Here is a 17708-nt window from a genome sequence, read left to right as displayed (position 1 = left end):
TCTCTCCTCTAAGTCGGGTCGTTAGTTGGGAGTTGGACCCTTCTTAAGTTTTTTCAGTGAGCTCGACTAGGTGATTTTTGGATGAGAGTCATTTTGCTATAGGTGCTTCTCCTACATGTTGGAATTAGTATGTTCCTATTAAGGTTAACGTTCTTATTTAGTGTGTTTTACTGAATTGTATCCCTTTGTGGTATAATCTGGTGGTGGATAGAGGGGTGGGTATGGACTCAATTTTGTGTCCTTTTTGTGGGAGTATCCCAGAAGTTGTCAATCACTTATTTTTCCAATGTTCGGTGGCCTTAGAAGTTTGGAGGAGGGTAGCGGGTTAGCTTGATTTGGTGGTTCCTTTGTTTTTGAATAGGTTGATAATGGGACTACTTCTAACATGGAACGTGTGATTATTGATTTGATTTATGGGACAGTCATTTGGGTTCTTTGGACCTATCGGAACACGCTCATTTTTCGTCAAAGAACTTACCAGAAGGAGTTCATTTTTTATAACATTGTTTCTTTTTCTTTCAACTGTTTTCAGTTAGGAACGCTAAGGCTTCTAAGAATTGGAATGTTTTGATGCTTAATCCAATTCTGCCTTAATTTGTATGGTTTTTTGCTAGCTTGTTTTAATGACAATGATGTTCTAAATAACACGTTGGGTGAAAATATTACAGTATGATCGCAAACAATATATCTTCAATTGATAAACAAAACAAACTAACTCCTAGCAATGTGGATCTTATTTGCTAAATAAGGAACCAACAATGCACCTACTATAAACACATGTTTTTTTTGACAAAATATAGTAATATTATAGACACTTCTAAAGGAAAGTCATGTTCATACTAGATAAGACACTTCTAAAATGTTTGAGGGTTGCTCTTGGTGGCCTTCTTTTGTAGCAACGTATGCATTTAGGGAAGTGATTCGTACATAATAATTTTTTTCCATACATAACAATTTATGTTTTATAGAGTTGTACAATACAATATTTTAAAACACAAATTGTTATGTATGGAGAAAAACTATTGTGTACGAATCAGCTCTCATGCATAAAGTGTTTCTTATACACGATCCTTAAAATTATTCAAGTATTCTATTGACAGTGGAAACCCAAAATCTAACAAAAGATGATGGGTTCATCATTAATGTTGCTTGTTGGCTTTCTTTGGCAGCATTAAAGATTTTTTTTTTTTTTCTGTCTTTCTCGTTCAAAAATAACTTTAAGATCATTCTAATCAATGTAATATCATTAACCTTTCTAATTGTCACATCACTTTTTGCAATTACTATTTATATGAGTGCAATAACAATCCTCTTTCAAAATGGGACCCATAACCATATCAACAAATAATATAAAATATAAAAAATTAAAATATAAGAAGGAATTATATTGATTATATTGATAAAAACGATTATGAGGGACCTTAAGGGCTTTGCAAGCCTTTTAAAAGTTGAAAAAAGTATGCTGACATGGCTTTCAAATAATGTACAATAAGACATTTGCAAGATGAAATAATGGCGAGAGGGGGAGATAGAGCATCCGCAGTCAATATCGACATACTCATGTAGTCATGTGTTGCTTTATGGAAATACAATTGAATCAAAATCATACATAATGAAATAACCCAAATTGTAAAAGACGCCAAGAACCACATTTCAAGTATCATACAAATACCTAAATATATAATCTCGAAACCCTTAAGTAGAACTCTTCAATGGTTATACATACTATGAATACATGGTTTTCTCTGTTTAACAAAAATATATTCACTTACCTTAAAAAGAGTCCTAGGTTTCTGAATCCGTGAATGAAGGAAGACCCCACTCACTTGGGTTAAAATCCAACAGTGACGTCACCACTTTATCTGCTGTTTCATGGAATGAAGTATCCAATCTTGGATCCGGAACCATAACTACAGACCTGCATCCCATTTTAACAAAAAAATATATATTTACTCACCATTATTATATTATTTACTTTTTCTTTAAAAAAAATAAATACAAAATTGGACTACTACTTACATTCCAGCATTCTTAGCTGCAAGAACTCCCGAAGGTGCATCTTCAAAAACAAGAATCTTGGAAGGATCCACACATCCACCCTATAAATTATAATAGAAAAAAAAAGTAAAATAAATGAAAGGATGTTGCTATTTCTATCATTTTTCCATAATATATTATATAAATAGATTGACCTCGAATCTTCTAGAAGCTGCAAGAAATATATCTGGTGATGGCTTGCCTTGTTTGACTTCCGGATCATCTCCCATCACAATATGATGCATTAATGAAAATATCTCACCATGTCTTTGTGTTTTCAATTCAAAGTGCCTTTTATGAGAACTGAAAATATCACATCAAAATAACAATAAATGATTCTTTAAGAAAAATTTAAGTAGAATTGTTTTTTTGTATTTTGAATGTAAAGGTTTCTTTTACCCTGTTGCAACGCAAATTGGGACACCTGTCGAATGTAGATGTTTGACCAAACGACTTGCACCTACAATTAGTCGTTTAAATTTTCAAAAACTAGAAAAATAATATTGATATAAATAAATAAATAAAGGATTTTTTTTGTTAGTGATGACCTGGCATGAGTTCACTTGTGGGAAACATGGATTGTAGCATAGATTCGCGCTCTACCAGGAAGTCTTCGGCGGAAAGGGAATCACTGATTCCGGTCTCTTCAACAAACACACGGGCAGCCTCAATTGCTTTCTTCCCCATCATCTTTGCTTTTAGAGACCAATCAAAAGTTTTGTTGAATCTTGAAAGTATAATCTCTTGAACTTCTGTATAGAATTTCTCAGTATCTGTCACATAAGATTTTGTGTTATGTTATTCTTTCTGGTATCTAAAATATTGAATTGGTATGGATAATAACAAAATGCATTATGATTGAGGTCATTCAAATGTAGCCATAGAAACTATGCTCTATAATGAGGATGAAGTTAAATATGTCTCATTGTGTATACTGAACTAACTGAACTTCATAACAGACTAAGATAAGAATAAATCATAAATGTTGTGATTACAAAGTGAATTTGAATTTGTGAAGATATTAATTTCTTTGAGACTTTGACCTCATGTCAAAGCATAGGTAATGTTCTCAACCTTGACCCTCTCCAAAAAGTTAGGGTTCTGAACTTCTGATTGCAATTGAAAGATATATTTACAGAAATCCTCTTTACATTTCCCCTAGTTAATCAAATCACTAAAACGAACAAGCCAATAAGAAACCGATCCAATTGATCGGAAATATCAAACTAATCGCAAGTGTGTTCAAATCTACAACCATTTGTACTCCAAACTACGAAAAACGTCTTACATTATGCGTGCTTACGATTAATAGATCTGTATATATGAGACTTCAGAAAGCGTTCAATGATTAATTGGCTTAATGTCAGTGATAATCTATCCAAAATAAGTTTAGTTGAATGGAAACCATGGATGTAACAGCACTAACCGAGCAAAAGTCCATCCATGTCGAAGATGACGTGAGTGATTGACTTCTTTTCTGAATCGCTGGCAGTCGTGTTCGCCATTTTTGCCGATACGGATGCTCTTCGTAATTTGAACGGGAGCTGAGTTCTGCTGCTAACAGATCTTACACTTGATCTTGGCGTTTGAGTGGCGCAAAGAATCAAACCGAATATTTGGTTAGGTTTTAAAATAATGTGTCTCATGTTTTAAAAGAATTCAAGTAGAATTAAGTGAAACGTATAAAGCTATTTTTGTTAACAAAAAAGCCTTTTTTAGAGTAGAGAGATTTTAACAACGAAGTAAAAGTTAAATCGCATCAAAATCTAATGTGTTCTTTTGTCGATTTGATTATTAAAATTGTACTTTTTACAAACGATGGTAAACCGCAAAATGTTTTTTGAAGAGATAAAATTTGTACAAATATTTTAAATATGAAAGAAATGGAAATTTGTTATGACGTTTGATTAATATGAAATTTAATAAGTTTTTTATTTAATTTGGAGATAAGTCGAAATCAACCGGAAAGTAAATCACATAATATGATCAAAATACATTGTTATTGAATGGTTGTAACTTAATGTTTTTTTAAATGATAAAATTTTTATTTATTAAATTCGTAGTCACTCAAACCTATGTGGGTTTGTTTACATTAACATGGGAGTGGGCGTGGGTGACTATGTGTGGGTGTGGGTGTATGGGTGTTTGAGTGGGGATGGGTGTGTGGGGTGTTAGTTAGATGGTAGGGACGGGGTAGGTGTGGTTGTAGGGTTTGGTGTGGCGGACACTACAAGAAAAAGTTGATTTAGCTATGGAAAAATTTCGTAGCTAAAGCATGTAATTCCGTAGGCAAACATGATTAACTACGGAAATTTCTACGACACCATTCTGTAGAAAAATTCTTTGTAGCTAAAGGGTCCTTATGGAATCCGTAGGCCCTTTGATACAGAATTTGCTACACCCCTCTTCCGTAGGAAAATAGCTACAACGATATCCGTAGTAAATCTGTAGCGAAGTGCCTACAAAATTTTTCGTAGGAATTATATAGCAAAATAGCTACAACGATATCTGTAGTAAATCTGTAGCGAAGTGCCTACAAATTTTTTCGTAGGAATTCTATAGCAAATTAATTACGGACCATGCCATAGCAAATCCGTAGCAAACTCACAACAGACTAACTTCGTAGAAAATATTCTGTAGCAAAAGCACTACAAACTAATTTCGTAGCAACTATTTCGTAGTAAGCTCACTACAAACAAATTCTGTAACAAATATTTCGTAGCAAATTCCATGACGGGGAAATTCCGTAGCAAATTCACTACTATCTACTTCCATAGCAAACAAAACATGATGGAATAACTTTCGTAAAAAATCCATAGTAATTTAACTACAAAATAAATCCGTAGATAAATGAATACAAACTAGTTCCATAGTGAAAAATGGTGACAAGATCAATTCCATAGCAAAATACAAACAAAATTTACTAGAAAATTATCTCTAAACCAATTTTCTAACAACAAACATTAGGAAAATGCAAGATAAAATAAAACAAAATTGCATAAATTCTTCATAAAAATATTGTAGCATCCAATGTTTTCTTACTTTGTCCAAAACTTAAGACAAATTAATTAAAAAGTAAAAGGTAGCTACAAATAATAAACGCACAATTAAAGAAAATATCACTAGTTAATCATGTTTCTCATATCATTGATCGTGTTTCTCACTTCATCCAAGTCGACTCTTTGTTGCTCAATAGTTTCCTCTAGTTTTTGGATCTTGGCCTCAAGATGATGTTTTTCCAAATTTGTATCCGGTGAACTGCATGCTTCAGAAGAATTTCCAGGAAAAATGGATCTTCCATATGATCCAAGCCCATAAACTCTTCTTTTACGGTCATGTCCTCCAACAGCTGTATAAAACAACTCATTTTCATCCACTTCCTCTCCTAATAGTTCCAAATCCGCACGTCGAGACTCAATAAAATCCTACAATGTTATCAAGGTATTAATATACAATTTATACAATATCTTTAATTTAATATCACCGAATTACTTAAATAAACTTACATGAACTTTTTTCGCCTTTTCATCTAGGAATGTCTTTCCGTCATGATCCTTAGTATGAGTAAACATGAATACGTCATAGACTGATGGAGCTTTTCCGGTATATTCCTCCTAACAATAATATTAGAAATATATAAAATCTCATCACAAAATGTATCAAAATATATACCATAATTATATGAATAGGTAAAAAGACGCTTACGATATCAATAGCAATTTGTTTATGAGAAGCAGATCCTCCATTATGAGTAGGTGGGGCTTTTCCACCCACTACCCCTTTACGCCTATTTTTTTTATTTTGTTCTGATTTTTTCTTGAACTCATCTGAACTCCATATTGCATTCCAAGCATTCCACACTTGTTGTTCTATGTGAGACGGCTTTTCGTGGGTTGGATTTCTTGTGCTCATGTCATAGATATACTGTCGATACCTTTCTTTGGCCTTATGTTCCCAAGCAGCCTTAACTGAGTTACCAACTGCAACATCCCAATAGCATTTTTTCTACAATACATAATAACATTTGAGTTATCATAAATGAACAATGTGCCTAATAAGTGAATAAAACCATAAATAATAAACCATTTACCTGAAACTCTTCCCAATAAAATTATTTTGTCTCTTCACTTAAAGTTGCCCACTTATATCCTTTTGGGTCCACTTTATCTAGGAACGATTTTTTAATTATGTAGGAACATTTACCTGAAGGTGATAACCTACATAACAAAATAAACATCATAATGATTGTAACGTACATTTTTGATAAAAATTATGAAATTAAGCAAACTTGAACAAAATATATGAAAATTAACTACTATTTTAACTTACTCCTTTGCCTGAACTGTAATACGTAAGCGTCCGTCTATTCGTGTTTCGTTTTGTTCATCAAGCGGTGTCGTTGGAGCTGTTCTGGATGAAGGGGTGGATGATGGAAGTGGTGTTGAAGAAGGGATTAATGATGGAGCTGGTGTGGATAAAGGTGTAGATGATGGAGTTGGTGTTGATGAAGGGGCTGATGATGGAGCTGGTGTGGATGAAGGCATTGATAAAGTACCAAACATTGGTGGGGTAGTTGTTGCCGATGTGAATGTCGTTTTGGATGCAGAGGTAGATGATGGGTCTGTTGTGGATGAAGGGGTGGATCGTGGGGCTGATATAGTACCAACTAGTGGAGGAGTAGAAGTTATCCGTGTGAATGTCTGTGTGGATGTAGTGTTGGACGCAGGCATGGGTACAGTACCAAATTGTGGGACTGTAGATGATGACAATGCAGGTATAGATGCTTCATTAGTAGACCTTTGTAACAAGCAATGCATATGTTTGTGTGGCCTTGTTGGAACTCCTTTCAATGGGAATGGAGACATCTTTCCTGCTAGTTGCACCATATACATATAGTAATAGAACTAACCATCAAATGGGACCATTTCATTATGTTGATATTATGAGTATGTATGATGTTGGTGGAATAAATGTTCATAGAAGATGACATAGGAGGAAAGGTTGAGACATGAACCGCTACTATAATTTTATTTTAAACAGTGACCATTTTGTTATATCATTTGACTTATATGTTAGTAGATTTGTTCCAGTTATTTTATGTTACAAAAAGATATATGAAAGTAAACATATCAGGTGGATTAGAAAGCAACAATTGGCATAAACTAGTAAACATGATTAAATGTTCTATACATCAGATAACATTTTAAAGTACCGAGTATCAAAATTCAACTAGACAACAATTGTTACTACTTTTCAATAGATTCAAATAAAAAAAACTATTGTACTAATTATTATCCTGTCATGATCTAACACATGTTTCATATAATATTGTTATCAAATCGCAACATCTAAATATAATTGTATAAACAAGAGAAGTCGATCAAATATATTTTTATCATAACGTAAATGTCGCATAAAACAGAGAATGAGAAAAGATAAATTCAATTGGAATATACTAAACAGAAGCAACGCTGACGTAAGTAAAACTCCATTATTAATTTTATATTGCTGATAGTTATAAAAGACAGAAGACTAAGAAGAAGAGAGAAGAAACAAAAGAAAACATACCTGGAAGACGGGGGAAACACTTTGATCAGAAACACTGAAAAGACCTAGAAGACGAGAGGAAACCACGAAGAGCACAGACGTACTCTAAATTCTCCTTGACGTGAGCAATTAATGGGGAAACAGTTTTGAAGGGAGTGGATATAGGGAGATTTGTTTTGTCGGGTCTGGGGGGATGAATTTAAAATATTTGAATTACTATTTTGTTTATAACTATTCTGTATATGGTAAATTATATATTGTATTATTTAAAAAATAAACTTATGTACTTAGATATACAATAAATTAGGAGATAAATCAGGAATAAGGAAAAGGTAATACGAGGTTATATATGAATATGATTTAAAATATAAATGAATGAGTCAAAAGTCACATATTAATGAATTTTTGTCAAATATATAAGTATTTTACTATTTTTTTAAGAAAAAAAAATTACCAACTAACGCTTTTATCTATAAGTATTTTACTATATTTTGACATCTTGATGCATTTTATAAACAATAATAGTTTATCCTCCATGGTAAAAGCATGATTCATGAATTATGATGATAAGTATCTTATAGGGTCAATTTGAAAAACTACGATTAGTGTTCTTGATTGTGTGGATCTTGTCTTAAAGCTAACAAAAAGTGGACCCCCTTCTCTCCCTGAATTCACCGATGCAGTAAATCTTTTCCTTATTGTCTCTCTTTCCATCTAAAATTATGAGTAAAAGATATATTAGACATTAGAAAATATAAATTATTGTTAATTACATGTAAATGGGACTATTTCTTTCATGTGGTCATCAGGTAGGTTGTTATATCTTTCAATAATTATAAGCATGTTACAATTTCTTACAAAAAAAATATTTAGCGACCATTACTGTAATTTTATTTTGTAGAGGAACCGTAAATATAATTTATGTTAAACAGGGACTAATAAACTAGCAGTCTAAAAAAGTAAAACACTGAAAGGACTATAATACCCCTGCCATGAGGCATGCAACATATTGTAGGGAAAATCACCATGATAGAAAACAAATGTTGATGTAAATCAACAAAACAGAGTGTAGTGAATTAGGGAAAAATAAGTTGATTGTATTAGATGATTTGATGAAAATAAAATACAAAAAAGACACTAGGGAATATCCATCGATCAAGCAAAAGTTGTGAGCAAAAAATCTGCTGGCACAAACATATCATGACAATCAGAGTAATCTTCCATCATTTTATTCTCCTTTGCTCCCCACCAACTAACTATCCAGTTTCCAAATTTACCCTTTTGGGCCTTTTATAGTACATTTATCCAGTTACAGCATAAATAGTTCTCTTGTAAAGCCTTAAATGCGTGATACACTAATCAATGAGTCCCTCACCATAAACAAGAATGTTTCTGCATAGTTTCGAAAACAAAAACAGAAAAAAAATTAAAAAAAAATGCTGATATGATTTGAGATCTCATAGAAAATAGCAAGGCACAAACACAATCTGCATAGTTTGGTTGATCACATGGAAAGGAATGACGAATCCCTAAAGGAATGTCATTCCTTCAAAATGCGGGTTTTATTCATCCCCCCCCCCCCCTGTTTTTTTCTCATTCCTTCGTTCAAGGAATGAAAAGTACCCATTTTACCCTTGATTAAATATTTTATGCCTTTATCATTTCCTTCCCTCCAACAAAACAGAACCTAAGTGATTAACCCATGAAGTAAAAAAGAAACATTCATCAAGTGTTATATGAAAAAAGTGTTGTACTGATAAGATAAGTACTGTTAAAAATTCTATTTAAAAATATAATGCTAACGACTGATAAGAAAAAGTAAGGAAAAAATATTTAGGGGCAAATTTTTCCAAAAGTTAAGAAATGATTAACCTGAACAGTCACCAACCTCTATCTTGACACCATAGTTGGAGGTAATTATTGACATGTTAATCACTATCATAATCAAAATGATCATCTCCTCCAACATCTTCTTCTTCATTTGTCGTTGAACTATACTCAAACTCGCCTTCATTGTTATCATTACTTTCATCATCAGAAACGTTGCTTGAGATGTCGCCATACTCAACTGTTTCATCGTGTGCACTTGTGGAAGGTTCTTCCGTGCTGCAAATGATTTCATTTGCTCGAACTTCATCTTCTTGAAAAGCAACATCTTTTTTATAATCACTATTTTGCACATCAATCCATCCTCGAGGTTTAACTTTACATACATCCAACCAATCAAACATGTTCTGCCTCGTGATGGGGTATGGTATGCAACAAACTTGAGTAGCTTGCATAGCCAAAACAAATGGCTCGAACTTCTTGAACTTTCTTCGTTTGTTTATATCAACCAATTTATCTTGATTGTGGACCTTGACTCCTAATCAGGTGTTGGATCATACCAATCACATTTGAACAATATTGTGCTTTTAACCGGCAAACCAGGATATTCAACTTCTAATATTTCCACCAACCTTCCATAGTAATCACATGATTCGCTACTTATACACACTCCACTATTCATTGTTGATTTAGTAGCACCATATGATTATGTATGAAACTTATAACCATTGACAAAATAGACATTATATAATTTCACTGTCCTTAAAGGTTTTCTAGAAAGATCATATATATACTTGCTCTTTATTTGATTTTGGCGTGCCTATATGACAAATAAAGAAGTACATAAGAATATTGACAAAAAAAATAATAATGTAATAATAACAATTGTGCACTCACATAATTCTCAAACCATGACGCAAAATTTTTATCCACTTCTACCTGGAGATCATGTTCACTTATATCAGGATATAGATCTTTCAACAACTTTTCATATTCATTGTAAACATAAGAAATAAAATAATTTGAACTCATGTCTTGACTAAAAAATGAATTGGAATATCGATTAGAAGCTTACTTAAGATACGGTTGCACTTTTTCTTCATTAACTAATATGTAAGAATGTGCAGCATTAAATTCCATATCAGTTAACCTTCTCCTCTTGAGTTTTCCATATGGGCGGCCAGGATGTGAAAATGTGACATCCCCAAAATCTTGGCCAAAAAAGACCGTTTTTCATTTATGCTTTAAAAATATTTTCAGAGTAAATCCTTTTGATTTGAAAGAGTTGCAGAATTTGTTCCCAAAAACAAAACATGATAAAACAATGTTTACCAAAGCATTTCATAAAAGAAATGCATTTTTCATTATAATCAAAACTCGGGGTGTCATGTTCCGATACAGACCAATAAGCATAAACGAATACATTACAAGTCAATCAACAAATATAAACATATGCAGACTTGTAATCAAAACAACTGATGGTTCATCCATCTCATGCCCTCGCGCCACTTCCTGTAATACAATTTAAAACTGAGTGGGTCAGGCTTGGGAGCCTGGTGAGCATATAGGGTTTTCAACCCACAATAAATAATCATATTTAATTTTCACCAACCAACAATAACCCAATTACCCATTCCCGTTATTCTCACTTTATGTCCCTAAAACAACTAACACAAGGGACCTAGTCTAAGAATATTTCATCGGGGCGACAACACATGCTTCGGGGGTACCTCAGCAATATAAGTCAAATAAGACAACCATGAGGGGGATGGAGTACAGCGAATGAACACCCAAGTTCATTAACACCTACAGGCGGCGAACCTACTAATGTTTCCACAAGACTGTCTAGAATAGCCAGTGGTCGTCATCTAAACTCCGCTAGATGACTAAATCAAACAACAACGAGGCCTCTCATCTGTTTATTACACACCAACTATCTACCCATGTTCTACCCAACATATTAGTAGATAAAATATACATTTTTATACTTAGTTTTGAAAATCTGTATAGCATGCTTTAATCAACACATAATCCACATAACAGATGAGGCACACACACACATAGCACATATCTCATAGAGAATAAATCATATCTATGAGATAGAAGAGAGTGAATACACATTCACACATAACACAACCAAATATATACACATAGCACGTATTTTATTTAAAATACTTCATATTATTGTATTTGGAAGAAGGTAACTACACACTCACACTTATAAACAACAATATACTTAATACACTCGAACCAAACTTGTATTATTATCGTGTTTATGAAAGGTAGTATACACTCACTTGATCAGAAGATGATCGGACAGCACTACGACTTGCAGAAGTAGTAATCCTCAGCAGATCTGGAAGATCTCTTCAAAAATCGAACTTCTCGCGGGCAGAGCTTCGGCTCGGGAACCGCACTTCTCGGGATCTTCGGGATCTCGGGACTTGCCTCGGGGCTCGAGAATAATATCGGGGCTTCGGGATATTTCTGGCACGCAAAACGATGCAAAACGGGAGAGAGAAGATAAGAAATTGGCAATTGGGTCGGCTGCCCTCGCATCCTATTTATAGGAGGCTGGAGCCTCGGAGTACGCGGGGCGTACTGCAGTACGCAGCGCGTACTGCTTCCGAAATCGTCACTGCATGCGTCATCCGAAATGTCGACACTCTTCGAAGTACGCGGGGCGTACGTCGGATCAGACCGGTGACTCACCTTCGGATAATGCCTCCGAATTTCCATTTAAATTTAAATACAAAATAATTAATAAACTTCGGAAATTCATATCTTCTTCATACGAACTCCGTTTTCGACGTTCTTTATATCCACGCGTAGGTGAGACTACGCTCTACAACTTTCGTTTAGACTACGTCGGCTAATTTTGACTTAATTTTTATTATTTATTTTTAATAGGCCGCGACAGAAAAACTTCGTTATAAATTCATAACTTCTTCGTTTGACGTCCGTTCTCGCCTAACTTTTTATCGCTTTGATACCAACAATGAGATCTTCGATTTTCATTTAGATTGCTTCGGCTAAAAACCCCTCGATCTCAAATCGAGTAAAACAGGCTGCACACCGCTAAGCCGAAACTTCGATAAATCATAACTTCCTCATACGAAGTCAGATTTGGGCGTTCTAAATATATTCGGAAACCTCGTTTCAACTACTACAACATTATTCAAAGATATTAAGTTTATTTTACACTTAAATTTTGACGCTTATTTTTATTCTTAATTAATCAGACCACATAATTAAGCAATTAAGCACAAAACACATAATACTCAAATAATACATTCTTATTATTTCAAAACAAGTTACAAAGGTTAACCTAGACTATTACATTGCTAAAAATGGCAAGCCCGGAAACACAGGCGTTACAATTCTCTCCACCTTAGAATGATTCCGTCCCCGGAATCACACATCAACAAACAAATGCGGATAGCGACTCAACATGTCACTCTCCGTCTCCCAGGTGAGATTCGGCCCATTCGTGTGTTTCCATCGGACAAGCACTAACCCAACCATTTTGCGTCGCAACTTCTTAGTCTTTCGGTCAACAATTGCCTCTGGTTCTTCAATCAACCTTTTGTTCTCATCAATTCTCAATTTAGAAATTGGAATTATATCGGGAACTTCTCCCGTGAACTTCCTCAAATAACACACATGAAAAAGTGTTGTGAATTCCATTCAGTTCTTCGGGTAATTCGAGCTTGTAAGCTTGGTTCCCAATCCTCTGAAGAACTTTAAACGGTCCAATAAACCTGGACTCAAATTTCCCCTTTTACCAAATCTTATAAGTCCCTTCCACGGCGAGACTTTAAGCAAAACCGAATCTCCAATCTCAAAAGTCATCGGTCTTCGCTTTTTGTCAGCATAGCTCTTTTGACGATCTTGAGCTGCTAACATTCTTTCCCTAATTATTTTCAACTTTTCAGCGGTTTGATGAACCAACTCCAGTCCCATAAACTGCTTTTCCCCAGCCTCAAGCCAACAAGACGGCGTACGACACTTCTGTCCATACAAAGCTTGATAAGGTGCCATCTTAATGCTCGAGTGAAAACTATTATTATAGGAAAATTCTACCAAAGGTAAGTGTTCATCCCAATTACCTAGGAATTCCAAGGTACATGCTCTCAGCATATCTTCAAGTGTTTGTATTGTCCTTTCACTCTGACCATTAGTCTGCGGATGGTAAGCTGTGCTTAAACATAACTTGGTACCCATTTCCTCTTGTAGACTTTTCCAAAACCTTGAGGTGAAACGGCTATCATGATCCGATACAATCGTTAACGGGACACCGTGAAGCCTCACAATTTCCCTTACGTAAGAATTCGCAAGCTTTTCCATAGACCACTTCTCCTTGGCCGCTATGAAATGCGCACTCTTAGTGAATCGATCAACGACCACCCAAATCATGTCGTGACCATTCTTTGTTCTGGGCAGTTTAGTGACAAAGTCCATAGCAATGTCTTCCCACTTACCCATAGGCACAGGCAATGGTTCTAAACTCCCGTTTCTGATGTTGTGTCTTGACTCTCGCACAAGTCACACACTCAGCCACATACTTTGCAACATCAAGCTTCATCGTTGGCCACCAGTAGTAGGGTTTCAGGTCCCTATACATTTTAGTGCTACTAGGATGAATTGAGTACATGGTTTTGTGAGCTTTTCCCATCAGAAGATCCCTAATCCTCCTGACTTAGGTACCCAAATACGATCTTGGAATACCTTCAGTCCATGACCGTTTGTACCAAACACCAACATTTTACCCAAACGTTCCTCCTTTCGGTCATTTTTCTCAGAAGCTTCCTCTTGAGCTTTCTTTATACTCTCCACAATGGTCGAGACAACTTCAATTCTCAACGCTCTTGGCCTTCTCCTTTCAAGATTGACTTTCCGACTGAGAGCATCAGCAACAACATTAGCTTTACCGGGGTGGTAAAGTATCTCACAGTCGTAGTCTTTAAGTAATTCTAGCCAGCGTCGTTGCCTCATATTCAATTCCTTCTGATTAAAGAGATATTGGAGACTCTTATGATCAGTAAAAAGTTTGCACTTCGTGCCATAGAGGTAATGCCTCCATATTTTCAGAGCGAAAACTACCGCTGCCAACTCCAAATCATGAGTCGGGTAATTCTTTTCATGCTCTTTCAGCTGTCGAGACGCATATGCTATCACCTTTTCTCTTTGGGTCAAAACACAACCCAATCCAACCCCAGACGCATCGCTATAAACAGCGAAGTCTTCAACTCCATCGGGTAAAGAAAGTATCGGTGCCTCGCATAGCTTCTTCTTTAGCTTCTCGAATGCTTCTTTATGCTTATCACTCCAAGCATAAGTAGCTCATTTGTGGGTCAAAGCTGTCAATGGAGTAGCAATCGAAGAAAACCTTGGATAAACCTTCGGTAATATCCGGCTAATCCTAAAAAGCTTCGAACCTCCGTGGGACTTTTCGGTTGTTCCCACTTCATCACAGCTTCGATCTTCGCTGGATCAACCATTATCCCCTCTTGGTTGACCACGTGACCCAAGAATTGGACTTCACGAATCCAAAAATCACATTTGGAGAACTTCGCATACAGCTTCTCCTGCTTCAAAACTTCTAACACTTCTCGCAAGTGTCTGCCATGCTCTTCTTGGCTCTTCGAGTAAATCAGAATGTCGTCTATGAACACTATCACGGATTTATCAAGGAACGGATTACAAACCCTATTCATCAAATCCATGAACGTTGTCGGAGCATTGGTTAGTCCAAACGACATAACCAAGAACTCGTAGTGTCCATATCTAGTTCTGAATGCAGTCTTCTCGATATCTTGCTCTCTTACTTTCAGCTGATGATATCCTGACCTTAGATCGATCTTCGAGAAATAGCTCGAACCTTGCAATTGATCAAACAGGTCATCAATCCTCGGCAACGGATATATATTCTTTATTGTTGCCTTGTTCAACTCTCTGTAATCGATGCACATTCTCATACTTCCATCTTTCTTCTTCACGAACAACACCGGAGCTCCCCAGGGCGATGAACTAGGTCTAATGAAACCTTTGTCCAATAACTCCTGAAGTTGCATCATCAGCTCCTTCATCTCCATCGGTGCTAATCGGTAAGGTGCTTTTGCTATTGGCGTGGTTCCTGGTAACAAGTATATTCTGAACTCCACTTGTCTATCAGGTGGTAATCCAGGAAGATCTTCGGGAAATACTTCCGGATAATCACACACCACTGGAATACTCTGCATCACCTTCTTTTCCTTCTTAGCATCAATCACGAATGCTAAATATGATGTACATCCCTTGGTCAAACACTTTCTGGCTTTCATTAGAGAAATGATTCCAAAATTCACTCTGCGTTTGTCCCCATACACCATAAACGAATCTTTCCCAGGCGGGTTTACTTTAACTATCTTCTTCTTGCATAAAATTTCGGCATCATTGGCGCTAAGCCAATCCATTCCCAAAACGATGTCGAAACCATTTAGCTCGATAGGCAATAATTCCTCGTGAAACTTATTCCCATTAAGGTCGATTAAGATGTCTTTCATACGATGGCTAACAGGTACAAACTTGCCACTAGCTACTTCGACTAATAAAGCATCATCTAGTCTATCAATAGGCAAAGCTAGCTTTCTACCAAACTCATGCGAAATAAAGGAGTAATTGGCTCCAGAATCAAACAAAATTTGAGCAGGTAAATCATTTACGAGAAAGGTACCTGAAGCGACATCAGCTTCATCTTTCGCAGCTTCGAGTGTCATCTGGAAGGCTCTCGCCTTCGGCTTTGGTGGAATGTTGGGCCTAGCTGCCTCCTTCTTCTTCGGACAGTCTCTCAAAATATGTCCCTCTTCATTACAACCAAAACACATCCTTTTGTTGTTCGGACATTCATTGGCAAAATGTCCCATCTATCCACACTTGTAGCAGGTTACATCTTCGCTACATTTCCCAAAGTGCTTTTTCTTACACTTATCACACCACTTCACTTCGCCTCCTTTTCCTCCAAACTTTTTCGAATCAGATTTCGAAAATTTGCCCTTCTTACCGGAACCAGATGTTCCCTCAAACTTTCTTTTCTCACCAACCTCAACCTTGACAGTGGTTCTTCCCTTAATCATGTTCTCAACAGACTTGGCAGCCCAGATAGCTGCCTCTAGAGTAAGTGCCTGACGTACTGGCACCTCGTACTCCCATGGGAGTCCCTTCGCATACCGGTCCACCTTTGTCAACTCATCTGGGACGATACGCAAGGCAAACTCCATCTTATCGGTGAAGCTATTGGTGTATTCATCAACTGACATGCTGCCTTTCGTCAATGTCAGGAACTTGTTCTCCAACTCCAACAAATTTTGAGCCGAGCAGAACTTGCGCTTGAACTGCACCAAGAACTCTGCCCATGACAATTGCAGTGGATCATTAGGGCTCAACGTCTTCCCTAGAGTGTTCCACCAACGAACGGCTCCACCTCGGAATTGTCGCACGGCATAGATAGTCTGCAACTTACCTCTGCAGCCACATGTCATAAAGGCTAACTCCATTTCGGAGATCCAATCCATAACCCCAATCGGATCCTCCTTACCATTGAAGGTCGATGGTTTGCAAGTTAGAAAATCCTTGTACTTGCATCCCATTCCATCATTCCTTCCATCATGGTTGTCTTGCCTGACTATCGGTGGGTTGGCTTGACCAATAGACCCACTGAAGTTTCCACCTTCCGAGTGCCCTTCATTTAATTCAGGCTCCTCCACACGAATTGACAGTTCTTCACGATGCTGCTGAAGCAACCGTCTAGTTTCATCCATCTGACGATCCAACATCGTCTGAATCATCATTTGCACACCAGCCATGGTTATTGACTCAGGTGCTGCTGCTACGACAGGTACTTGTTCAATCACTGGTGGTTGATTCCTGTTTTCGTCAGCATTTCCAACTCCACTTCTTGTTCTCACCATTTTGATCTACACACTGAATAAGGTGAAATTAGATCCTCAATCACGATAGATATTCAAATCTTCCTTATCACTCCGAAACGTTTACATGCTAGTTCTAATATCGTAGACGTACGCTTAGAATCCTACACACATAAGGTTTCTAGATCCGGTCGGCAACAGACCATAGATCCGAACAAATAATATCATACATGGCAACATATAACATTTAGCACATAAAAGCATTTTAGGCAACTTTCCTAAAATAAACCAATGCTCGTGTCTAAAACACAACAGACACACATCTCAAAACTTCACTTAGCATTCTAAGTTTAAGTCTAGAAATCCTACAAATTCCTAGTTCGCTTAAAC

General features: G+C 36.3%; 2 protein-coding genes across 2 annotated transcripts; both read right to left on the bottom strand.

Annotated features, from left to right (window-relative positions):
* Positions 1 to 1563: 1563 nt before the first annotated feature.
* LOC111909604 ((DL)-glycerol-3-phosphatase 2) lies at positions 1564 to 3682 on the bottom strand. The gene is made up of 6 exons (XM_023905393.3): positions 3464 to 3682; positions 2586 to 2810; positions 2437 to 2497; positions 2193 to 2340; positions 2020 to 2099; positions 1564 to 1918 (listed from the first exon to the last, which is right to left on the bottom strand). Exons 1-6 carry the CDS (start codon positions 3540 to 3542, stop codon positions 1786 to 1788), a joined length of 726 nt encoding a protein of 241 aa, XP_023761161.2. The 5' UTR covers positions 3543 to 3682; the 3' UTR covers positions 1564 to 1785.
* A 1477-nt stretch (positions 3683 to 5159) lies between these two features.
* On the bottom strand, positions 5160 to 6277 carry LOC111909579 (uncharacterized). The gene is made up of 5 exons (XM_052766508.1): positions 6241 to 6277; positions 6128 to 6135; positions 5743 to 6042; positions 5544 to 5651; positions 5160 to 5462 (listed from the first exon to the last, which is right to left on the bottom strand). Exons 1-5 carry the CDS (start codon positions 6275 to 6277, stop codon positions 5160 to 5162), a joined length of 756 nt encoding a protein of 251 aa, XP_052622468.1.
* Between the last annotated feature and the right edge of the window lie 11431 nt (positions 6278 to 17708).

Source organism: Lactuca sativa, chromosome 8 (genome assembly GCF_002870075.4).
Source record: "Lactuca sativa cultivar Salinas chromosome 8, Lsat_Salinas_v11, whole genome shotgun sequence".
Classification (NCBI taxonomy): domain Eukaryota; kingdom Viridiplantae; phylum Streptophyta; class Magnoliopsida; order Asterales; family Asteraceae; genus Lactuca; species Lactuca sativa.
Note: the sequence above shows the minus strand (reverse complement) of the source record. Positions and strands in the feature narration are given on the sequence as shown.